This window comes from Drosophila virilis, chromosome 2, assembly GCF_030788295.1.
Source record: "Drosophila virilis strain 15010-1051.87 chromosome 2, Dvir_AGI_RSII-ME, whole genome shotgun sequence".
Taxonomy (NCBI): domain Eukaryota; kingdom Metazoa; phylum Arthropoda; class Insecta; order Diptera; family Drosophilidae; genus Drosophila; species Drosophila virilis.
In genome coordinates, this window is record NC_091544.1 from 9,886,701 (window position 1) to 9,911,345 (window position 24,645).

At 42.5% G+C, this 24,645-nt stretch overlaps 7 protein-coding genes across 9 annotated transcripts in view; 4 read left to right on the forward strand and 3 right to left on the reverse strand.

The window, feature by feature from the left end:
* Positions 1 to 8,967, forward strand: part of pnt (ETS transcription factor pointed) — a 62,458-nt gene extending 53,491 nt beyond the window's left edge. The window contains exons 1-4 of one of the 3 annotated variants that reach the window (XM_070207767.1): positions 3,139 to 5,138; positions 6,501 to 7,465; positions 7,540 to 7,697; positions 7,763 to 8,967. In XM_070207767.1, the coding sequence (XP_070063868.1) occupies positions 4,349 to 5,138; positions 6,501 to 7,465; positions 7,540 to 7,697; positions 7,763 to 7,826 (1,977 nt within the window). In that variant the 5' untranslated portion in view covers positions 3,139 to 4,348 and the 3' untranslated portion in view covers positions 7,827 to 8,967. Of the gene's footprint in view, positions 1 to 3,138; positions 5,139 to 6,500; positions 7,466 to 7,539; positions 7,698 to 7,762 lie in introns of those variants that run through there. The other 2 variants (XM_002054277.4, XM_015171462.3) reach the window with 2 other exon arrangements.
* A 52-nt stretch (positions 8,968 to 9,019) lies between these two features.
* On the forward strand, positions 9,020 to 11,287 carry LOC6630922 (glutamate dehydrogenase, mitochondrial). Its single transcript, XM_002054275.4, has 4 exons — positions 9,020 to 9,476; positions 9,529 to 10,121; positions 10,175 to 10,579; positions 10,640 to 11,287. The coding sequence occupies exons 1-4, from the start codon at positions 9,098 to 9,100 to the stop codon at positions 10,862 to 10,864; spliced, it is 1,602 nt and encodes a 533-aa protein (XP_002054311.2). The 5' UTR covers positions 9,020 to 9,097; the 3' UTR covers positions 10,865 to 11,287.
* Positions 11,288 to 11,320: 33 nt separating this feature from the next.
* LOC6630921 (glutamate dehydrogenase, mitochondrial) lies at positions 11,321 to 13,347 on the forward strand. The gene is made up of 4 exons (XM_002054274.4): positions 11,321 to 11,784; positions 11,854 to 12,446; positions 12,504 to 12,911; positions 12,979 to 13,347. Exons 1-4 carry the CDS (start codon positions 11,403 to 11,405, stop codon positions 13,201 to 13,203), a joined length of 1,608 nt encoding a protein of 535 aa, XP_002054310.1. The 5' UTR covers positions 11,321 to 11,402; the 3' UTR covers positions 13,204 to 13,347.
* An 854-nt stretch (positions 13,348 to 14,201) lies between these two features.
* Positions 14,202 to 16,088, forward strand: wam (wampa). The gene has a single exon (XM_002054273.4). It carries the CDS (start codon positions 14,359 to 14,361, stop codon positions 16,006 to 16,008), a length of 1,650 nt encoding a protein of 549 aa, XP_002054309.1. The 5' UTR covers positions 14,202 to 14,358; the 3' UTR covers positions 16,009 to 16,088.
* A 77-nt stretch (positions 16,089 to 16,165) lies between these two features.
* LOC6631178 (astacin) lies at positions 16,166 to 17,484 on the reverse strand. The gene has a single exon (XM_070207160.1). The coding sequence runs from the start codon at positions 17,321 to 17,323 to the stop codon at positions 16,517 to 16,519; it is 807 nt and encodes a 268-aa protein (XP_070063261.1). The 5' UTR covers positions 17,324 to 17,484; the 3' UTR covers positions 16,166 to 16,516.
* A 1,905-nt stretch (positions 17,485 to 19,389) lies between these two features.
* LOC6631177 (hatching enzyme 1.2) lies at positions 19,390 to 20,765 on the reverse strand. The gene is made up of 2 exons (XM_002054271.3): positions 19,866 to 20,765; positions 19,390 to 19,802 (listed from the first exon to the last, which is right to left on the reverse strand). The coding sequence occupies exons 1-2, from the start codon at positions 20,673 to 20,675 to the stop codon at positions 19,527 to 19,529; spliced, it is 1,086 nt and encodes a 361-aa protein (XP_002054307.1). The 5' UTR covers positions 20,676 to 20,765; the 3' UTR covers positions 19,390 to 19,526.
* A 167-nt stretch (positions 20,766 to 20,932) lies between these two features.
* Cdc16 (cell division cycle protein 16) lies at positions 20,933 to 24,228 on the reverse strand. Its single transcript, XM_002054270.4, has 6 exons — positions 24,055 to 24,228; positions 23,473 to 23,983; positions 23,131 to 23,413; positions 22,803 to 23,060; positions 22,090 to 22,738; positions 20,933 to 22,031 (listed from the first exon to the last, which is right to left on the reverse strand). The coding sequence occupies exons 1-6, from the start codon at positions 24,148 to 24,150 to the stop codon at positions 21,666 to 21,668; spliced, it is 2,163 nt and encodes a 720-aa protein (XP_002054306.1). The 5' UTR covers positions 24,151 to 24,228; the 3' UTR covers positions 20,933 to 21,665.
* Between the last annotated feature and the right edge of the window lie 417 nt (positions 24,229 to 24,645).

A 24,645-nucleotide genomic window follows, 5' to 3' on the forward strand; every position in this document is an offset into this window, starting at 1 on the left:
TGTTTATGATTTCCTTCCGTTTTGCAGACTAACAGTTTATTTATTTATTTATTTAGCTTTGCTTCTAACAGGTTCTGTGTTGAAGTGGATTCTCCACACATACTAGCAATCTCTCTGTCTCTCTCTCTCTCTCTCTCTCTCTCTCACTGTCACTCACTCACTCTTTCGCACTCTGCACGCATATTATTCTCTTGCTCTGTGGCTGATAATTTATATACACATCACGATGCATTGACATCCGATTTACATTAGTGCCACAAGCCGCAGCAACAGAAAAGAGTGCGAGTGCGAGTGAAAGAGAGCGCGCGCTGGCGAGCGAGAAAGAGTAGGCGACACGTGTGGCAGCGACAACAACGGAAGTGCTTACTCAAATACAAAAGCAAAAGATCCAGGGCCAGGCCTTGATTGTGCTCCTCTGCAATTGCAGCAGTTTGCACACGTGTGCCAGGTATAGATCCAGCTTTAATTTGATATCAATTCAGGCCTTCTTCAGTCGGCTCAAGTGTCAGCGAGTGGCCCGCTCCTGGTCCTGCCCCTGGTCCAGCTCCTTCGAGTATCTGAGCTGGCTGCTGTCTCCGCCCTCAGCAGCTGCTGAAGCGAATCCTTGTTCTATCCCCCCTACCGTATGGTAGGCGCTTCCTGCAACTCCCCTTAGCCAGTGTCAGGCAGCAGTTGTTCATCTTTTCTTCACAGCGCGTTATTGCATTAAATTGTAATCCCTTTTGGCACCAGGATACTGCTCTATTGTTCAAGGAAACAAGTTTTCTTTTTCTTTTTCTTTATTTTTTTTTTTATGTTCTTAATTGAAATTCAACAACATTTGCCGCCGCCTGCTCCTGGGCAACGCCTCAATCCTTTTGGCACACACCAACCATTTCATTTCTACACTCAATATTCACTTGGCATTCATTTGGTATTCTGCCTCTCCAGTAACGCACGGTACGCACATAATTATTATGTTCGGCTCGGCGCGTTTTTTGTCAAATTTTCGATTCAAATTTTTTCGAACGTGTGCGTTTTGGGCAAGTAGTTGCGATAGGATTCGAGTGTTGTTCGTTGTTCTTGTTGTTGTCGCCAGTGATTCCGCTTGTGATTGGTGCGTTAGGTTGCGGTGGTTGCTTTACGGTGGCTCCGTGTCTCCTCTTTAGTGCGCACGTGCTTCAACCGGAAATGGCCGTAAGCGAGGCGCATCAACATCATCGAACAACAGCAACAACAGCAACGACTCTCCTTTTCGCTCTTGCAGCCACAGCTGTCATTGCCTCGCTCAGTTTTTGTATTCCTATTTTTTTTTTTTTTAACGTTTCATTTTGTTTTTTTTTTTTCTGTGTATTTCCGCTGATGCTTCCATTGTTCTTGCCACTTTACGCAGCAAATCAAAATATTAAATACAAATATATATATATATATATTTTTTTTACATTAGTTGTTAGTTATTACCAAGTTCTGTTAGGTGGGTGTGCGTGTGCTGCCAGAATATGTAAGTGGCCGAAATAATGAATATGAGCTTTATACAAATCCAATTGGCGATCCTTTTGTGGTCAAGTTCATTAAAGCCACCGCAAATGGACAACAGCTGTTAATGCTTGCCAGCGCTCAGCATTTTAAGCAACATATATTTACAAGTATTTCGTTTGACTTCAAGATTTTGTCGACGAACTTTAATGCTTTATCAGCAATTTTTTGTATTTTAACGCACAAGGTAAAAATTGAATGTACTTGCAACAAGTTTTCCTGGAAATACTTGAGCTTTACAACTTTGAGGCCATTGCAGTTTTATTTTATTTTTACTTTGATGTCATGCCATATTTATCAGTCAAGCAAAATCAATACAAATCATAACTGATAACATATACGCGATAAGATTCGTCTGCAGCACACTTTTTTAATGGCTGACAAAATATGTATTTCATTAAATTAAGGTTATGCGCTGTTTTTTCTTTCTTTAATCTAAGTGCATATTCCAAAGCGGTTTATCATTAGGAATTTTGAAGTTTGTTTTGTGCATTTGAACGTGTCTTTTCATATTACACGTAATTTACGCTTCACTTTGTCATTGGCTATTGCCACAAGTTGGACTACAACACGTTCCAGAAGCCACCATTTTTATTTTTGCCACAATTATACAACACGAAAAATCTAAGAGATGGTGTTTTTGCCCCTTCCCCTTTACTTCGGCCCACAAATTATGGCAGCAACAATAACACGTACGCAAAAAAAAAAAAAAAAAAACAAAATACAAAATAATAATCATAAAGACGGCAACTAATTTGGTATTGTTGAAGACTCGACAGCAGCTTTCAACGCAACTGGGTTGTTGGCCGTTCCGTTGGTTATGATCTCATACAGCTGGCATCAGTGGCCAATCCCAACTTTGTTTAATTATGTGCGTGTGCGTGTGTGCGTGTGTGTGTGCGCGCGTATCTATGAGATGGTTTTTTTTTTGTGGTCCATCAGCGCAGCAAAATGTTGGCGTCTGTTCGCTGATGAGCTACTGCCCACACACGCACACACTCTCGCATTTACACTCACATTTCCAATACGAATGCCGCTGACCATCGGCCAGTGGGCCGTGGACTGTGGGCCGCTGCTGATAGCCATTTTGGTGGTCCAAAATGGTTGGTTTGCTGCTCTTGTGTGTTGGCGTCGCGTTGTTAATGATCTTGGCTGGCTAATTTGATGGCTGTACTGTGGAAAACTAATTAGCGACTGTCGAAATACCATATAGCTGCAATTAGCGGCAACAAGTGGAGTCGAATCTCATATAGGAATTGATATAAATAAAATTTCGATACACTTACGTGTATATCCATAAGCTTTTACATGCTCTTACTTAGCCCACAGCCGGAGAGTATCTGTGAGTGAGCGCTGTGCAAGTATGCATGCCTTCCTCTTGATTATTATTATTGCCAATGGCACACCAGTGCGAGTGTGCGACTGTGCGAGTGTGCGAATGCATGTGGCTCGTGTGCCTGGAGCCGAGCGCACGAACGCGCTGGCCAGCACACGAGGCGCTCCCACACAGACATACACGAGTGCGCACTCACAGATACACGCGAGCGCACCACAGATACACACACGCACACTCTGAGATACAATGGTGCCGACACAGGCAACAACACGACGTACAACTTCAGCGCAACTTCAGTTCTTAAACGGATGTCGAAGGTAGAAGAGCTGCCGTCGCTCGACTAAACGTTCGCTTGTATTTTTGATCAGTGATCAGCACAGCACAGATATCGTGTATACGCGCCGTTGTACGAGATTTGAGACGAGACTTGAGAGAAAAACAACGAGCTAGTATCTCAAGAATAAAAGCGAATAATAAATAATTGAAAAGTGTTGCAACATTTTGCTAATATATATTAAAACAGAAAACGAGAAATATATATAACTAAATGCGATATAAAATATGTACGATATGCGCATTAATTTATCAAGTTATTCTTTATGTGTGTGTGCGCGTGTGTGTGTGTGCTAGTGTGTGTGTACACAGTGTAAAGCATCTAAGCAGCAGCGCGACTGATTTCATGAATTGCCTTCAATTATTTGCCATTAAATACGAGAATTGCCAGCAAGTGTTAAATTTTAATCTATACTAAAAATGCGACGGAACTCGTATAGTCGACATAACGAAAATGTAAAAAACAACAAAAAATAACAACAATTAACAAAAGATATTTTAAAAATCTCAACAAGTGTGCAAATGAATAAGCTACATGAAATACAATGGAATTTAAATAGTGCGATAAGTGCGAATTATAATAAAAAGTGTGCTACTAAAATTGCAATCTGAAAACGAAACCAAACTCAAATCACAGGCAACAAAACGGCGCTACCTAAAACCAAACCAAAATCTCAAACCTTAAATGCTAACGCCCACATGCTGTAGCATCTATCTATCTATCTATCTGCATACTTAAGCGCATGATATGTGTACTTTATGAGAACCAATTCCAGAAGCCACTCAATTGATTAGAACCCGCATCCAGCAGCAGCAGCAGCAGCAGCAGCAGGAGTAGCAGTGGCAGTGCAAAAATTAAAATACTCATATATTACCCAAAAGTGAAATCAATTTTAATACAACTGCAAGAACCACCAGCATAAGCCAGCTGCACCACAGTCCAATCCACTTACAATTAATGTGTGTGCTTGTGTGTGTGTGTGGCTATTCGAAACGTTGTCAATTGGGTTGACAGTTGTGCGGATCCCGCAGTTTTGATTTGTATAGAAGAGCATTTAGTATATATAGCCAAGAAGTATTATTGTGTGGACCATTCAGAAAGTCAATGACGTGCATTTTTAACATTCAGTTTTTGACAATTGATCAATTGGAAAACGCGAAGAAATGCCGCCCTCTGCGTTCCTAGTTAATGCCACCATAATCAGTGCAGCAAACGCGTCGGATAACGACAAGGCAACAGCATCAGCAGCAGCATTTGCATTAGCCGAGCAGCAACAATTTAGGAACTTGCAGCAATACACTGCCAGCAGGAGCGGCAACATCAGCAACAACAATTGCCAGACGGCGCCCAACTACAATTATACAACGGCAACAACATCGAAAAATATGGTGCTACAAAGCTATGAGAACTATTCGAACTATCATTTGCCACAGCAAACGGTGCATCTGCAGCAACATCAGCAGCATGTCTTGCCAGCGCAGCAGCAGCAGCAGCCGCCGCAGCCGCAGCCACAACAGCATCATCATCAGCCACAGCAGCATCAGCAACATCCCCAGCAGCAGCAGCAACAGCAGCAGCAGCAGCAACACCAGCCACATCAGCAACATACCCACTATGTCTCACCCACGCAACAGCAACAGCAGCAGCAGCAACATCGCTTGTCCGGCGGCAGCACAGGCAGCAACACGGCCTCCTCATCCTCCGGCTCCAGCTCCAGCGCTTCCTCGAACGCCTCGTCGCATAGCTTTGCCAGTGCTGGCAACGGCGGCAGCGTCGGTGCCAGCGTCGGCATTGGCAGCCTGGCTGGCGCCTTAAGCAGCTCGACAGCGGCTTCATTGGGCCTGGGCTACTTCAACGATATAACGCCCTTTGTGGGCGATTATTCGCCGCCGTCGCATCACGCAACGGGCAATGCCTACTATACGGACTCGGATGTCAACTTCTTTAGCTCAGGTAGGGCACAAAGCTAGTCAAATATTTGCGGACATCAAATGGCGCACAATTTTAATTACAATCGAGGTGTTGGAGTGTGAAAAGTGGCTCAAAGATGTGCGCACAACCCTCAACGCATAATTAAATTGTAATTTGCTTGCGAGTGTTTGTTTGTTTGTGTGACGCCCGCAAGCAACCGCAACAGCAACAACAAGCCAAAGTAGCGACAACAACAACAACAACAACAATAAACACGCAACAAGTTGAATGTAGGAGGAGGAGATTGGGCGGCTGTTAAATGCCCCAATGCGACCATCTACAAAATGTTATGCTTTACTAGCGCGCAGGTTGACTGACTCAACTAAAAGTTAGATACATGGATAGATAGATGTTTAGACACACAGATGCACAGCTCGCAGATACATGTTAGCCTGGCCGAGATGCTGTGCCACTGTGTGAATAACCGTGGGAGGCACCCAACTCTTTTTGTTGTAGTGCCGCCCGTTGTCTCAGCCAACGGGCAGTGTTTTGTATCTTTGTATCTGCGCAATACCGTCGCCAAGCGAATGGGAGAACGCGCTAAGCTTTCGCCCGCTGCGAGCGAGTAAGCGAGATTGAGCTAGTCGCTCGTCGGGTTGGAGCGAGCGAGAGAAGCAGCGCTAATGTTTATATGTGTGTATGTGTGCAACAGGTTTTCGTATCCCACAGATACCAATGCACACATACGCATTCGTACGTACACACTCGTTGAAACGTGTTAAATTTCGACGTATTTACAATTAATGTAGCGTGCGCTCGCAGGCCACATTAGATTGAGAGAGGGTAGCTCAACTTGCTCGCCTGTATGTGTGTGCATGCGTCGGTATGCGTGTGTATCTGTGTTTAGTATCTATTGCGGCGACAGGCCGCAATTGTATTGGTGTGCGCTTCGAATTTTGATTGGCTTCCGAAGCGGTTGCCCTCGAATTGTGTTCGTGTCAGAGACGCCCCATTTGATGCTAAAATGTCTTCAGAGCAAATGAAAATAAAACAAATGTAGATTTTAAAGGATTCGAAATGTATGTAATTCATAAAAGTAACATCTCAAAAGTCTTTACATTAATCTATATATCTTGCTGTAACTGATTAAATATATCTATATTTATAGTGTAAATAATTAACATAAAATAACAACTAAAATGAAGATAAATTATTTGATTGTTCAAAAAGTTTGTAAGCTTTAAGGAAATGTAAAAAATAATTGGAATGTATTTATATTTGTGGGGCATCAGGAGATTTTCTTTATGATTCGTCGCAAACTTTTAGCGCTCGTTATACAACTGAAAAAACAATTACATTGGCTAATCAATAAAGTTTATACATATTTTATTTGTTATCTTGCAGGCTACAACAACAACAGCAACCCACACGATCGCACCAACAGCAGCCCGCCACCGCAGCAATCGCAACAGCATGTCAATGGCAACAGCAACAACACTGGCAGCAACAACAACAACAACAACATGTTGCCGCCTGGCGTGCAACAGCAAAATGCTGCCGATAACAACGGCAGCAGCGGCAGCAACAATAATACCAACAACAACGCTAATGCGGGCAGTAATAACAACAACAACAATAATAATAATAATAATAATAATAATAACAACAACAACAACAACAATATTAACTACATGACAGCCATGGCGGCTATCTACCAACATCAGCTAAAAGAGGAGCCGGGCACACAGTCCGCCAACGGCAGCAACGCCGCCTACGCGTCGAATGCTCAAAACGATCCAACAGATCTCAGCAGCTATGGACTGCCCGCACATTTGGCTGCAGCAGCGGCCGCCGGACACTATAGTGGTGGTGGAGGGGGCAATCCGGGCGGCGGTGGGGGCGCTTCTGCTGGTGGCGGCGATGATAGCGACTATCACAGCACGCTTTCAGCGCAGGAGCATCAGAGCCAGGCTTCCAGTGCGGGCAATGGCAGCGGCAGCACCAACAGCAATGGCTACATGGATTCCAGTCCGGACTTTTACAATACGTATAATAGACGTTTCCATGACTCCTTCCCGCCAGAGTTTACGGCATACGATGCGCAGTTCCCAACAATGGGCGCCCAGCCGAACATGGATCAATGGGGCGCGCATGCTCATCAGCATCCGGCGGCATATATGACCACATTGGGTCTGGACAAAACGCTGCTGGGCGGCTACACAACGCAGGGCGGAGTGCCCTGTTTTACAGGCTCCGGGCCAATACAACTGTGGCAATTTCTGCTGGAATTGCTGCTGGACAAGACCTGTCAGAGTTTCATCTCCTGGACGGGCGATGGCTGGGAGTTCAAGCTAACCGATCCCGATGAGGTAAATACACGACAAATGGTTGTTAAATGAACTCTTTATTAAATATTATATTTATTACATCGATTGTACGATAGGTGGCACGCCGCTGGGGCATACGCAAAAACAAGCCCAAGATGAACTACGAGAAACTGAGCCGGGGTCTGCGCTATTACTATGATAAGAACATCATACACAAGACGGCGGGCAAACGCTATGTCTATCGCTTTGTCTGCGATCTGCAGAATCTAGTTGGGTGAGCAATCAATCGAAACAATAGAACTGTGCACAAAATGTTACTAACAAAAATGCCCATTACAGACACACGCCCGAGGAGCTGGTGGCCAAATTCGACCTGAAGATCGAGAAGAAGGACGTCGACTAGCAGTCAAGCAGCACGGAAGCTGCTTGAAGTGCGACAGCTGATAAGATTTGATCTGCAGTGCGATCGAAAGCCCACAAATTATAGTACTCAATGGGAAAAGATACTTTTGAGAATTATTGTTTCCAAGCGTGATGTTAAATTTTAAGCAGCAGCAATACCTGCGATCTTGCTACGAGATTAATGTGTGTGTATTAGGCCGTCGTAATCACTTTGTAATTATTATGTAAAAATATTAGACTTTTGAATTAATTTGAAATTAATTGAAAATACGCTAGCCTTTAGTCTATTCACTAAGTAGTTGACTAAGGCTTTAATCTATAGCATTGGAATATCAATGAATCAAGCAAACCAGTTTCAATATGCATTAATACAGCGCGATTTGAATGAAGCTCACGTCCGGATTGAATGAAGCGAATTAAAATTAAATTATCGAACATTTTTGTGTGCAATGCGATTGTTGTCGAATTAAAGTTCTATATGCTACCAATTGTAACCATCGTAAAAGAGGCCATAAGAGAACGAGTGCATGTCCCCAAAGTGATATTAAAAGCTACATTTTTGTTAAATTTTTACTTTTCATTTTGCAAACGGGGTCGCTTTTTTCTAGTTCTAAAAATGTGTGTGCGTGTACATAAATAATAATTAAAAATTATAATAATAATAACAATAATACTAAGGCTTATATATAAGTCTATCATATTTATGTGTAACCTGTGCTTCTGGTACAACTAAGTTATATAAATACTTATATATATATATTTACATATATTAAAAGGATCCTCTATCCTATATATATATATATATATATTCACTTTACTGCGCTTCCGGGCGAACCCACAAACTTTTCAAACGTCAAACGGCACCACAGTTAAGTACGCATACGGAACATATATACATATATGTATGCATATTTATATATATGTAGATATGTTAGTATGACCAATAAACTCTATATAGCATACTCTTAGTTACTTTTTTTAATTACTGGCTGCTTAGAGTTTTCCATGCGTTAAGAATTGACCATTCAAAATATGTTTAAATTTGTGTATAGCTATAAAATATTTAAGCCTAGCTCGTAGCCTGTAGCCACGTATTATGTAGAGCAATTTATACAATAAAACAAAATCCAAAAATATTTTAAAATGAACTTCGAAATATTGTAGCACCTTAGTTAAAGTGACACAATACAATAATTACAAACATGACAGTTTTAAAATTTTTAGCTTTGTTCTAGAAAATGAAAGAATCAATGTAGAAAACATCCAACAAAAATGTATCGCCGCCTAGCATCAAATCGAAATAGTCTTTGCAAAGGGTTTATTCCTATACTTTTGCGGTACGAGCACAAAATGCCAGAGAGGCTGAAATCGGTTATAACAGACAAAGATCCCGGGTTCTCAGACATGATAGCGTACTACTATCACAAGGCCGCCCAGATCATGGAAAAGGATTTGGTTAAAGAGATGGACCAGTATCCTTATTTCAAGCCCGAGGAGAAGCAGGCGCGCGTGAATGCCATTTTGAACATGATAGGCAGCGTATGCACCTCGTTGGAGGTGAACTTTCCCATTGTAAGAAAAGATGGTACCTATGAAATAATCAGTGGGTATCGAGCGCATCACGTACGAAATCGACTGCCTCTCAAGGGTGGTAAGTACCGAAATCTCGAATGCAGAATTCTTGTTTGATCCACTTCCCTCAGGAATTCGCTTCGCCATGGATGTGGACGAGCATGAGGTGAAGGCCTTAGCAGCAATTATGACTTTCAAGTGCGCCTGTGTTAATCTGCCCTTTGGTGGATCCAAAGGCGGTATTCGCATCGATCCCAAGAACTACACGGTTAAAGAATTGCAGACAATTACACGTCGATATACCATGGAGCTCTTGAAGCGGAACATGATTGGACCAGGCATCGATGTACCCGCCCCAGATGTCAATACAAGTCCACGAGAGATGGCCTGGATAGTAGATCAGTATATGAAGACATTTGGTCATAAGGATATAAATGCGGCAGCAATTGTGACAGGGAAACCTGTTCACATTGGCGGCATCAATGGAAGATTCGCGGCAACTGGCCGAGGAGTATGGAAGTCGGGCGAGTTGTTCGTAAAAGATAAAGAGTGGATGGATTTAATTGGATTCAAGACTGGCTGGGAAGACAAGAAGGTTATTGTACAGGGTTTTGGCAATGTTGGTACTTTTGCCGCCAAGTTTGTCCATGAAGCAGGCGCCAAGGTGATTGGCGTTCAGGAGGTTGATATCTCTATAATCAACGAAGATGGTATCGATATTAATGTGAGTAAAATGGGTATATGAGTTGTAATAAGGTCAAGAGCGCGTTCTTCTAGGACCTGATGAAATATACTGCGGAAAAGAAAACCATCAAGGGCTATCCAAACGCCCAGGAAACACAGGATAATCTCCTCACTGCAGAGTGCGATATATTAATGCCATGTGCTACACAAAAAGTCATTACCAGTGAGAACGCTGGCGATATCAAGGCGAAATTGATATTGGAAGGTGCTAATGGACCTACTACGCCAGCTGGCGAACAAATCCTGCTGGACAAGGGGGTCTTGATTGTTCCAGATCTGTATTGTAATGCCGGCGGCGTCACTGTATCCTATTTTGAGTATCTGAAAAACATTAACCATGTTACATATGGCAAAATGTCTTCGAAGAGATCATCACAGCTTATTTTTGAGATCGTTAACTCTATCAATGAATCATTTAGTCAAGGGGATAGTAAATTCGTAAGTAGTTCAAGCACTGTAAAGTAATTAAAGAAGGTCCTCTATCAAATTCTCTGCCAGCCCGAGGTCAAGCCAAATGAACCACTGAAGAAGATTCGGGATTGCACTCATGAGGCTGACATTGTAGACGCAGCTCTACAGACAATTATGGAAGCTTCGGTCATTGGTATCAAGGCTGCAGCTCACAAATTCGAGCTGTGCAACGATTTACGAACTGCTGCATATATCTGGTCGATTTTTAAAATTTTCCGCGCTTTGGAGAGCTCCGGCATATCGCAGCAGTGATCATTTCATTTTTTTTAATATTTCACCATTGTTAGCTCATCTAGGAAGAAGGGGATGATCAGGAAAACAATAGTTGGTGGAAGCTCTCAAAATTCCTGAAAGGAATGTGATGTCACACAATATATTTATTTATCAGGATGTGTTTCCACATGCTTGATAACATTAAAAACGAATTTCTAAAGATAAAAAAAAAGCATTTCAACCGGCTAATCACCCAATATAAAATCGACTCTTCTGGGTTGACTAGACTAACACGTGATTCGATGTTGTTACTCCTAGACCCAATGGGCGGAAGGTGGGATGCAGCACATTGCATCGAGATTCGCGAGAAATTTTGACATCGGAGATTGTTGTTTCTGGCCGTTCCATAAATTTGCTTCGTTAAATTGATTTGCTGTTAACATTAAAGATCTAGTAAACATACTTAGTTGTGTTTGATGTATATCGTATTTAAAATGAATCTATATTAAAACAAATAAAATACCGGAACCGTCAACACAAAATTTTCCATTCGATAATCGTTTTTAGTTTAATAAAAATGCTTCGGGGCCTTACCAATGTTCTTTTAAGTGGACGCTGCCACGCGCCGCCGCAACTCCAAAAGCGGCATGAGCACAAGATACCAGAGCATCTGAAGGCGGTCGCGGATGCCAAGGATCCCGAGTTTTCGGCCATGGTTCTGTACTATTATCACAAGGCTGCCCAGATCATGGAAAAAGAATTGGTTAAAGAGATGGACCAGTATCCATATTTTAAGCCCGAAGAGAAGCAGGCACGTGTGACTGCCATTTTAAATCTGATTGGAAATGTGAATACCTCGCTAGAGGTAAGCTTTCCTATTATAAGAAACAACGGCTCCTATGAGATTATAACGGGCTACAGAGCCCATCATGTGCGAAATCGTCTGCCTCTCAAGGGCGGTAAGTATTATGGAAGAGCTGCCCGGAACTTTTAACAAATTTATTGATATATCCACTTATGTCCCTCAGGAATTCGCTTTGCCATGGATGTGGACGAGCATGAGGTGAAGGCCTTAGCGTCTATTATGACTTTTAAGTGCGCCTGCGTTAATCTACCCTTTGGTGGATCCAAAGGCGGTATTCGCATCGATCCCAAGAAATACACGGTGAAGGAATTGCAGACGATTACACGTCGATATACCATGGAGCTCTTAAAGCGGAACATGATTGGACCCGGCATCGATGTACCCGCCCCAGATGTCAATACAAGTCCGCGCGAAATGGCCTGGTTAGTAGATCAGTATATGAAGACATTTGGTCATAAGGATATAAATGCGGCAGCAATTGTGACAGGGAAGCCTGTTCACATTGGCGGCATCAATGGAAGATTCGCGGCAACTGGCCGAGGAGTATGGAAGTCGGGTGATATGTTCCTGCAAGATAAGGAGTGGATGGATTTAATTGGATTCAAGACTGGCTGGGAAGACAAGAAGGTCATTGTCCAGGGTTTCGGCAATGTTGGCTCTTTTGCCGCTAAGTTTGTCCATGAAGCAGGCGCCAAAGTGATTGGCATTCAGGAGGTTGATTTTGCACTGACCAACGCAGATGGGATTGATGTCAATGTGAGTACCAATAGGTGATCGTTTGGCTAGTTGTTACGCTAATAAGCGCACTCTTAGGATCTGATGAAATATAAGGCGGAAAAGAAAAGCATCAAGGGCTATTCGAAAGCCAAGGAATCTAAGGAGAATATTTTAACGGCGGATTGTGATATATTGATGCCATGTGCCACGCAAAAAGTCATTACCAGTGAGAATGCAAATGATATCAAAGCCAAATTGATACTGGAAGGCGCTAATGGCCCTACCACGCCAGCAGCCGAGCAGATTCTGCTGGACAAAGGTGTTTTATTAGTACCAGATTTTTATTGTAATGCTGGTGGTGTCACGGTATCCTATTTTGAGTATCTGAAGAATATCAATCATGTGTCGTATGGCAAAATGAACTCAAAAATAACTTCGCAGCTAATTCACGGGGTCGTGAATTCGATCAATGAATCGTTAAAGCACTCTAAGGAGGGCGAATACGTAAGTCGTACAACCATCTCGCTATTTGGATTGTTTTAACTCATAGTTTTACCCATCCTAACCACAGCCGGAAATCGTGCCGAATAAACGCCTTCGGGAGATACGCGACTGCACCAAGGAGTCTGACATTGTGGATGCGGCTCTACAAACTGTTATGGAATCATCTGGCGCTGGAATTAAGGCCACAGCAAATAAGTTTGAGCTGTGCAATGATTTGCGAACTGCCGCCTATATCTGGTCTATATTTAAAATATTTCGTGCTTTGGAGAGCTCCGGTATATCGCAGCAATAATTTATCGCTAATATTCTCTGCCAATAGGAAAATCATCCAAATTTATTATATAAGCATTTTATATTTGTGTGGATGCATGCATCTCTCTCTCTCTCTCTCTATATATACAGCTATGAACGCATCATTAAATTATTGATAAGAGAAGTGTGTGTTTTCTTTTTAGGCACAGAAAAATAAAGATAAAGGTTAAACGGTTGTCTTAGGGGTCAAGGGTCATGGTAGCCAGTGCATTTAAAACATAATTTGACCGTTTATTACAATATTCCTAATACAGTAAAGTGCTATAATATAATATTCTTGGTCAATGGTATTGGGAGCAACTGGATGTATATTTAAAATGGTGGACAGAAAACTTGCTTTACGTATATGTTATAAGAATTAATAGGCTCGTTTATTTATATACAAGATCAAGTTTACTTCTAGCTGCGAAGTAAATTTAAAAAAAAACAATGTATTTTTAACTAAAGCCCTTCTACGCGATTCTCATAAATTCAAGTCTTTACCTTAAACGGAGGAGACGGTTTCAACTATGAAGGAGATGGCGGCTTGAATATTGGAAGACGTAGCAGGCGGCGAATTTAATGAGGGAGGAGATGGTGGCTATGCCTTTGGCCATTGAAAAAACGGGTACATATTAATAACATAACTAGAGGTCTTATTATATGCTACAAATTTTACAATCATATACATGTATGTTTGTTTATATGTATTTGAGTAAATGCTTATGCATGTTTGTATGAATTTAAGAGCCGAAAATGAACCAGAAACGCGCTTATAAACATTGCTCTACTACGCGATTCTCACTAATTCAAGTAAGGCTGCCTTAATCTTTTATTTCATTGATGGGCTTATAAAAGAGTCCGCCAGTTAAATTGTTAATGTCATTATTTATCATACATGAAACCTGTGTTTAAAAATCCCTTGGTTGACTGCTGGCAATATTAAATTTTGTTTGCAGCAAGTAGGTTTTGTTTTCGAAGACAGAGCTTGTGGAATTTTGGAGTTAGTCGTGCGAATTAATTCAAGAGCGTCAGAGCTAGTAGAGCATTGATATATACATTTAAATTAATATATTTTTTACAACACACACGAGAAGCATATTTACGATTTTGGTTATTTTGCAAATTAAGAAAAGTTACGCTATTTGAACATAAAATGGATACCGAGCCCTTCAATAAAACGGCCTTCCTTGAGGGTTATCTGCTGAAGCACCGTGAGCTTGGCAAGCGACAGCGGGAGTACAAGAAGCTGCTGTCCAGCAAGCTGAAATCGCGCAATGAAACGATCATCGATGCCAGCTATGAGAATACCATCGATCGTCTCGAGGAGGAGAAGAATGATCTGCGCGCTCAAATTTGGGTGGCAGCCGGCACAACGCACATTAAAAAGGACAAACGCTATTTGGCCCAGATACGTTGCCATGTGGAATGCCAGGAGAACCTGGCGGAGGATATTACCAAGCTAAAGACATCCATATGCAATATGGAGCGCGAAATCAGTCGTGTGAGCAAACAGATCTACAATCTCAATCGATTGACGGTCCCGGAGCAACAGCACCAGGCACATGTGGCCAAAGTGCGCAAGAAGATGGTCATTTTGGAGAACTCGCTGGAGGTGGGCGTTCGCCAGGAGTGCGGCTTTACGGCGGCCAATGCCGAGCTGCGTGAGCAACTCATACGCATACTCAATCATCGCACGTTCTTCAACGATTCGTACACGAAGATGGTTCAGAAACTAAACAGCGACAAGAAGTATCTGATAGATCTAATCGAGTATGCACTGAACACCTTTGATGGCTGCATTGATGTGTACGAGAAAATCGATAAGATAACCAAGCGCGAGTCCAAGGAGCGTGAGCTGCGTCGCATTGAGCTGCAAAGCATTATGCGCAAAGTGGCTGCCGATGCGGACAACACAGCCTTCGTGGAGTGCAAGGGCAGGGAGAGGGTGCTGGCCGATCTGCCAGACAAGGAGTATAGGCGTCGCGATGAATTCCGTCGCAAACATAACAAAAAGATCAATCTGTATAACTCGGTGCTCAAGAAGATACTCGATTACACCAACTCCAGCAATGTGGAGGAGGTAATCGAGAAGTTCCAGCAGCAGGAGAGTCTCTATTACTCGTTCTTCAACTATGCCAACGAGATGAGCTATCATATTACGCTGCTTAACAACTCGGTGAATCGCCTGTTCGAGGATATTATCGATCTGAAACGCGAAAATACCAACACGCTGCAAGATCAGATCGATATGATTAACTCCCTTGAGCAGCAGGTGCGCAAGAAGCAGGCATCTAACGTGGAGCTCCACAAGACGCGCGAAAGCAATGACACTCGTCTCGAGAATCTGTTGCAGGGCGTTGAAATGCTGTGCGACATGTGCTCGGTGGATACGACGCCTTTGAATGAGCTACTGGGCGATCACTCGCACGTAAATCTAGTAAACGTGGAACGCTTTCTCAGGCTGCTAGAGACACGCATCCAGGACATTGTGGCCAGTGTATATGTGTTTGAGCGCCAGGACGAGGGCAACAACGACTATGTGGTCAAGCAGATCGAGAAGATCTGTGAACTGCCCACCGATCTCAATGATATTGTGCTAACCCAACAATGTCCCGAGTGCGCCGAGGGCGAAGCCTTCAATATGGACGATGGCGGTGATGGTGTTGCCATTCACACTATCAAGGAGGCCAAACAGAAGCTCTACGAGAAGATTACGCAACCTGAAATGCAATATCGCCTACATAGCATTAGCCAGTGCCGCTTGCCCCGCTCCAGAATGCTGGCCGCCAAGCGAAATGTCTAGGTTGAAGCACCCACTCAGTGGTACGCGTTGCTTACGTTAATTAATACTATGTCATGGCCAATTAAATTAACTTAACCACACTTTATTTTCTACTTTAAAAAATTGCCTAGCTTCTACGACCCTTACGCTTCGAAGTATCCCATAGTTCTAAAAAGTCTCTCATTTGGTTATTGCTTAAAAATAATTATGTGCACAAAGCTTATAATCTCTGTTCCGTTGCTATGCCCAACTCCTTTTGGCCAGCTACAAGACCCGACAGAGTGCTATTGAAACCCTCAACGTAAGGATTGGGACTAGTAGCTGTTATAGTTGTTGTTGAATTCATAGGGACTGTGGTGGAGGATGCAGCTTCTGTTGCAGGCTCTGTTGTTTCCTGAGCACCGCAACCGTACATGCGATGCAGTTTCTCTATATCCAAGTCGGAAAATCCAAGACGCTGACCCATTCGGTAAGCACCATCCGCTTGCTGCAAGTTACTTAACTAGTTAGCGTCTACATACATATACATTTAAGCCCAACTCACCTTGGCCACAATAGTGGGTTGGCCATTGAAGGAGAAGGCTCGTTTTGAATAGTGCATTACGCTGCCATAATCGTAGGGCACTCCGAATGCTTCGGTATTGTCCACTTTCCTGAAGTTTCTCAGAGCTCTCCAGCGTATATTCATGTACTGGATAGCCACATAGTCGTCACGCTCCTTGCGGCTCTGCTCGTGCAGAAAGCCCAATGCATGCATAAGCTCGTGTAGCACTGTGCCGGGTCGTCCCAGACATCCAGGTGTTTGCAAATTAATTTTCTGCTGCCCACCTACGCGACCCACTGCTGACCAACAGCCCGACGAATCGTTGATGATAGAAATGTAGTCCCTCTCGCCCTTGTGCGGCACAAATCTGATGCAGGTGCGCCTGTGGTACTCGTCGATGGCATCTTGAATGACGGCCAATTCCAGTGCGTTAAAGGTGCCTCGTATCCTATACGGTACCACACCGCCGGGCCAGCGTGAAGTCTGTGTGATGAGTCCATTTTTCATAGTAATTGCCGTCTCTGGCACGAGCATATCGCCCTCAAGATAGCTGCCCAGCTCCTCGGGATTCACATCATCCGTGTCGGCACTGAAATTGCCGACCAGAGCGCCTGTTAGCTCCTGATCCGGCTTGCCAAGCAAGCTGTTGCCATAGAAGCTCAAGTCTATGATGTCCTTGCTCCGCGGATCTGGGTCGTCAATGCCGTACTTGGTCGTTTCCTTGTGGAATATCAAAGGCACCGCCTGGACGAGTGCTTGAACCAGGACTGAGAATAAAATAAATCTGTGCATGTTTTAGACACCTGATTGCCAACTTTAGCTAAACTATGTTGAGCTCTAGCGAAGAGCGGGCTTTTATATCTAAATTCATGTTACGCCTGATGTTATCAGCTTTTATTGCACGAACATATTTTACCGCTTGACATTCAACCGTCAAGTGATTCTGCAAGTCGAATTATCTTCACCTCGTCTCAATAAACTCAAACAACTTTTATTTTGAATAAACGTATTAGGTACTCATATGCTCCTCTCTCGCTCTCTCTCTCTCTCTGTCTCTCTCACACACACACACTCTCTCTCTCTTTCTCTAGTCATATTTGTCTCGCCCTCTTAGCAATTATTTCCGCATTTTCTCTCCAAGATTTAAGTTTTGCGCAACTGAGGGGCTTTAACCGATAAGCATTATCATTCTGACCTTTCTGCTTTATGCATTTATAGGCATAAGGAACTAGACGAGAGCTCTTTTGCCTGTAATTTATACTGATATAGTGCTAGTTAATATTAGACAATGGATGCTTTTAAAGAGGGGCAACGCACCTAATATTCATAAGGCCTTCACAGTAGGACCCTTTACTGATAACAGTCGAGCCATATGCAAATTATTTTTAAATTGTTTTATTGAGATTTTAAGTCAGTAAGTCAGTTTTTTAAATTTAAAATATTTGCAAATGACCTACTAAGAATAAGTTAGTAGTACATTTGAAAATGTTAATTGTTTTTAGTAAATCATATTTATGTATATTTATTATGTTTACTATGTATCTAATCCTGAAATATTTCTTGAGAGGATACGAATTTTTAGACGGAATTATAATATTTAGAATGTTGTACTTGCGTAACAATTTCTTTTGATAATAATAATATGGAAAATCAGAAAGTTTTCATAGTTTCACTTAGCTTTATCAAAGACAATTCTCAATTTTCAAATAATCAAGCTGCTTAGTAGCATTTTGTTGTATGGCGAATACATTATTTTAGGAATTTTAATAATTAATATACGCATATTACCCAGAAAGAGTCTATTTACAGATTAAAAAGATAGTTTTTATTATCAAATTGGGAATACGTAAAAGCTTTAAATGTATTAACAAACTTAGATTCAAATGAAATATTATATAAAATCAAATCAAAATATGTTGTTTTTTTTTGGCGAAATTATGACGTTTGAAAACGACGTTACCCCGCTTTCGATCATGGATTCATGAGATTATGTCGTTTTGAAGCGACATAGCTTCCCCGCTCTATCTATTAGATTGTCTTTGGGTTTATTTAGAAGCAAAATAATAATTATTTAATAGAGAATACATTATTTTAGCAATTTCAATAATTAATATAGGTATATTACCAAGAAAGAATCTATTTACAGAATAAGAAGATAGTTTTATTATCAAATTGGGAATACGTAAAAAAATTAAATGTATTATAAAATCAAATCAAATGATGTCGTTTATTTTTGGCGAAATTATGACGCTTGAAAACGACGTTACCCCGCCATCGATCATGGATTCATGAGATTATGTCTTCCCCGCATTATTTTTTTTTATTTCTATTATCAACGATTCGTCGGGCTGTTGGTCATCAGTGGGTCGCATGGTGGGCAGCAGAAAATTAATTTTCAAACACCTGGATATCTGGGACGACCTGGCACAGTGCTCCACAAGCTCATGCTCTCTCTCTCTCTGTCTCTCTCTCTCTCATACTTGTCTCGCCCTCTTAGCAATTATTTCCATATTTTATCTTCAAGATTTAAGTTTTGCGTACCTGAGGGGCTTTACGTCAGAGGTACGTTGCTCATTGCGAGATTTGGTCGTTGATCATGGCGAGAGTATGTCGTGTGAACATAGCTCTAAAAACTACATATCCCAAAGAACCCTTGAGAATTTCCTACATCTAAAAGTTATCTGAAAACCTGAGTATTTTTATAAATTTTATATTTTTGTAGAAGAATTAATTGCCCTGAAGATGGTTTGCCGATGTCCAACCGAAATACTAAACTAGATTATTTCAAATTTTTTTTTTAAGAAGCGTAGACCTTGACCCAACCAAAAAAATAAAGAGTAACATGAAAGTTTATGCAATTGGTGCTAGTTTTTATTCTTATATACTTTGATCAGGTAGAGATTCATGATAATTAATACTAGACTAAGTTTGTATGGGTTATGCATTAAATAGTTGGTTGCGTTTGTGAACATATGAATTTTGCAGGTTCTTTGGTCTAGTTGCTAGCTTCAGTGGCCTTTTCGTTCTCGCCGTCTCCAAGACCCAGTCCACTGATGAGACCGCTGAGAAAACTATCAACGATGGGATTGCCACCGGGAGCAACAGGAGCTGGCGCCGGAACAGCTGGAGCAGGAGCAGGCGCTGCTGCGCCAGCTCCAACCGCGGGCGCAGATCCACCCACATAGCCGCAGTCGTACATGCGATTTAGTTTATCCACATCGAAGTCGGAGAATCCGTTGCGCTGACCCATTTTAGAAGCACCATTCGATTGCTGTGTGTTATAAAATAGAATTGATTACATGATGCTAAACATCTTGGTGTACATTCAACTCACCATCGCCACAATAGTCGGTTGCCCGTTGGTGGAGAAGGCATTCGCTGAATAGTGCATGACGCTGCCATAATCGTAGGGAATTCCAAATGCTTCCGTCTTGGCGGCCTTCTCGAAATTGCTTACGGCTGCGGATTGAATATTCCTGTATTGGATAGCCACAAAGCCATCACGCTCCATGCGATTCTGTTCGTGTAAAAAGCCAAGGGCGTGCATCAGCTCGTGTATGGCTGTGCCGGGTCGACTTAAGCAGCCAGGCGACTGCAGATTCACCTCCTGCTTGCCACCCACACGGCCCACTGATGACCAACAGCCCGAGTTGCCGCTCACAATCGAAATGTAATCCCGTTCACTGCTGCGCGGCACAAATCGGATGCAAGTGCGCTTGTGATACTGCGCTATGGCGCTCTGTATGGTAGCCATGTCGCGGGCATTAAAGCTGCCGCGGATTTCGTATGGCACCACACCGTTGGGCCAGCGCGAACTCTGCGTGGTCAGGCCGTTTTTCATGGTAATCGGTGACTGTGGCACGAGTATATCACCCTCAAGATAGCTGCCCAACTCCTCGGGATTAACCTTGTCAGTGTCGGCACTGAAATTGCCCACAAGGGCAGCTGTTAGCTCCTGATCGGGAGTGCCATACATGGCACTGCCATAGGAGCTCAAGTCAATGATGTCCTTACTTGCCGCGGATGGCTCTTCAATGCCTGGCAGCTCAATGGCCTCCGTATCGTCAATGTCGTCGTAGGATACCAGCGGCACTGCCTGTGCACATGCTAGACCCAAAATGAATAGCAAAGTAAGTCTGCACATATTGGATAGATTGATTGGCTAATTGTTTGGTTGCTGGCTGTAGCTTGACTGTGCTTCGTTGTGGAATGGACTGGATATATATACTCAGTTCTGCAGAGACTCAGTTCAGACGTGCCCGCTTTTATCAGGCGGCAACGGGCTTTTATATACATATTTTTTTACCGGCAGACCTTCAGACGGGCGGTCGACATTGTTTTTGTCGTCATCGTCTTGACTCGTCACACGCGTTTATTGGTGGATAAATATTTGGGTAACGCTCACAGTACAAGTGCTATATTATTGTTTTTGTTTTTTACGGTGAAATGGCTTTCATAAACTGTATCAGTAGTTTGTTTGCATACGCTAAGTTTAATGACATTATCTTAATGTAGTTTTTTAGTTTTTCGCACATAACAATAACCGATAAGCATTATCGGGTTGACCTTTTTCGCAAGATATATTTATGTGCCACAATTCGTTTATAATGCCGCTGTGATTTAGAGTGGAAATATCAGCAGGCAGCTATAAAAACTATTTTACTTCTTAAGCCTAAGTAAATCTAATTCTTAACATATCCTAGATATAATGAGGCGACTCTGAGCTGAGGAACAGTTTGAAACTAAGCGAACTCAAAAATATGTGTTTACAATTCACAGAACCTAAAACATAATAATTCTTGTAATTCAAAAAACATTTTCTAGCGGATTGCCGAGAATACAATGATTTTGAGAGGAGCAATTCGCATACTTAAATACTTAGTACAATGCAAATAAAACCCAGCACGGCGGCAGCTTCAAATAGATATGGGAAAAACATTTTAAAAAATCCCATTGCTCTTTTTGGATCATTAGCCAAAACAGCTGTATAAGCCGTGTGCATGAATTGGGTTCAAGTGCAGGTGGCAGCCGGCAGCCGCTGTTTGCAGCATCTATCAAATTATTGTAATTGGGACTATTTAATGAGTCATTAACAAAAAACAGTTTGGTGGAACTTAATATGTTCGTTGATCCTCTAGTTATCGAAGCTCATTTCTACAACCATATTTGAGTCTGAATTTGAGAGCTCTTCCTCCTCATCGAATTTCAAGTTCATTTTGATGCCACTTAACTTATCTGCGTTGAGCACACGCCGACTGCTGGCCGTTATAGATTCAGTGACATCTCTCAGTGCCTTGCTGCAAATCTCATCAATGGTGGCTGTATCATCCATTAAATCCTCAATACACTCCTTTAATATTGTGGAGGTGACAATGCAGTCACGATTTAGTGCTAAACTCTTGTGGAAATACTCAATCGCCTCGTCCAAATTGCCAAGTAGAGCATGTATGAAGCCAATGGATGTGTATGTAGTGCCGCTTTGGGGTTTCAGCAAAAGCGCCTACAAAATAAAGAACTCATTAGGAAAGAGATAAAGAAACACAAAACACAGCTCTTACAAATTGAAAATTGTACAGCGCCTCCTCGAATTTTTGTATTTTGCGACAGGCGTGTCCTAGATTTACAAAAAGCGGCTCCCACCGCGCCGAAACCTCTTCATTATTGGTCTTGGCGCGCTGCTTAACAATGTTGACGGTAGATTGAAAGATTGTGGCAGCCCCATCGAAATACTCATATTCGTATTTAATGACGCCCAGCTCATGCAGTACATAAACATCCATCGGAGCTATGGTCATTGCTTGCAGAAAGAATTTCTCCGCCAATTCGAGATTTTTGGTAAGTCCACACTCCACCCCAATATAGAGTAATGGCAAATGGCAGCCACGCATAAGCTGGGTGGCCTTGAAGTAGGCAGCCATCGCCTGCTCGTGCTCGTTCTCATTGGCAAAGGAATGTCCATAGGCCAGCCAGGCGGGACCATAGAAACGATCCAGCGATGTGGCTTTTGACAAGTAACGACGAGCTGGATCACTTTTGCCTATCATATCGTAGTAGCAGCCAACGGCATACCAAGAAATGGCCTTGTCCGGATACCGATCGACCAATTTGTGGGCCACATAGAACAGCCTATTGAAATCACCATTCTCCACAAGGCAGGCAATTTGTATGGTTAGGGCGCTGTTGTGGAAAGGATCTACCTTTAGCAAACTGAAAGCAAATCACATTACCAACAATTATAAATAATATGGGATCAATGCAATGCAATACTTACTTATTTAGGATTTTAAGGCTCTGCTTGTAATCGCAGTCATAAAAACATTTCTCAGCCTCTGAAGCTAGCAGATCCGTGCTGCGCTGCACTCGGGAAAGGCAGTCGTTAAGCGATATTAAACTGTCTACTTCATGCTCGCGCGAACTACGACGGTTGGATGCATCGAAAAGCGAACGCTGCGTAGCATCAATCATGGATGAAGCGCGTGACAGGCTCGTCTGCAAAGAAAATGTTGGCGCCTTCAGATCCTCCAGCACTCTACAAATATTAATAAAATAAATACCAACACGCCAAAAACAATACGCATTTACAATACAAAAATACACACTTTTGTGCGGGCGACATAAACTGACTCGGAGTCACTGTTGTTTTCGGCACAGATGGCTTGGGCAATTGAGTATCCGCTGTACAAGTTTGCTGCACGCGTACGGTGAACTCTTTAATGTACTTGAGCACATCCGGATTGACAATCGGTGAAATTTCCTCAGCGTTCCGCGCTGAAATGAGCTCATAGTACTTTTTCAATCTAGACTCGTATAGCTTTAGAATGAGCTTGGCGTCAGCCTCGCTAGATTGTTGGGCCAGCGGCAAATGGTGCATCAGTTCAAACTCTGCAGTAAGGTAAACAAAATATTTAGAAAGGAAGATTGTTGTTGCCTTGAGCATTTACCTTCCCAAGCCATAAGCATTTCATGCTGCACCAATGCTTCCAGTGCCTCAAAGCAATATATAGATTTGTGTAGAGCCTGCACAAAGAAATCCATGGCCATGCCACGATTGTCCAATGCTTCATATACCTTGCCCTTCATCAGGAAGATAGAAGCCAGCAGCTCATTCCGATTATTCTCTTCGCCACCAAAGACGCTGTTGCTCTCCAAACAATAGCCGCTGCCCGGATCTATCGGCTGATTAATCAAGGATGTGGTCATTGTCTCTACCTCCACGATTTGTATTATGTTTGCCGCTTCGTTGTACTCTTTGGCCGCATAGAGACTCTCCAGCAACAGATTAAAGCAAGGCAGAGAGGTCTTCTCCAGCTTATAATGCTGAATTGTATGAGCCGCGCGATGGTACTCGCCCAATAGAAACATACACTGTGCCTGGTAGTATATATCGCGCGGCTCCTGACCGCTTAGAACGGCTACCTTTTCGGCCCAAAACAAAGCGGTTGAATAGCGGCGCTGCAAAAAACATACATCCATTTACATTCATACATAGTTACATAGATAATTTAATTGCTGAAACTACTTACCATGTCTATAAACTGCTTAACCAGTTTGCGGTATAGCGCAAGATCGATGTGATCATTTGTGACCTCCGTATTGCTGCTTTCGTTATTGGCTGCCATTCTTCTAAAATAAATAATTAAATGTTAAGACAATTTGTTAGCTTAGCTCTGCCGGCAAGCGCTGGTATGAAACGAGTAGTCTGGCAACGCTGTCGGGAACAGCTGCTTTTGCCATTCACACAAAAAACAGCAGTGGCACTGTAAGAAATTATTGGCTCGGCTTTTGAAAATATAAAAGGAGTATGAAATATTTTTTAGAGTATTGCAAAGTCACTATTTTATCATATATTAAAAATGATTTTAATATGCTGATATAAATGTTTCCATTCTTATTTAGCTGTCCCATAATTGTATATATTTCCTGCTTTTAGTCAACTTCCTTGCAACTTGTATGTTGTCCTGCGCCTGATTTGGGTGTTGGGATTGGGGATTGGGGCAGCAGCCAACATCCATAGAGATTTTATTTGCGCTCTCTCAGCATCAGTCGTGGCCAGGCGACATCAGTGTATTTCAATTGCTCGTTAGGTGAGGTTATTGCATTTCTGCCTTGAGCGG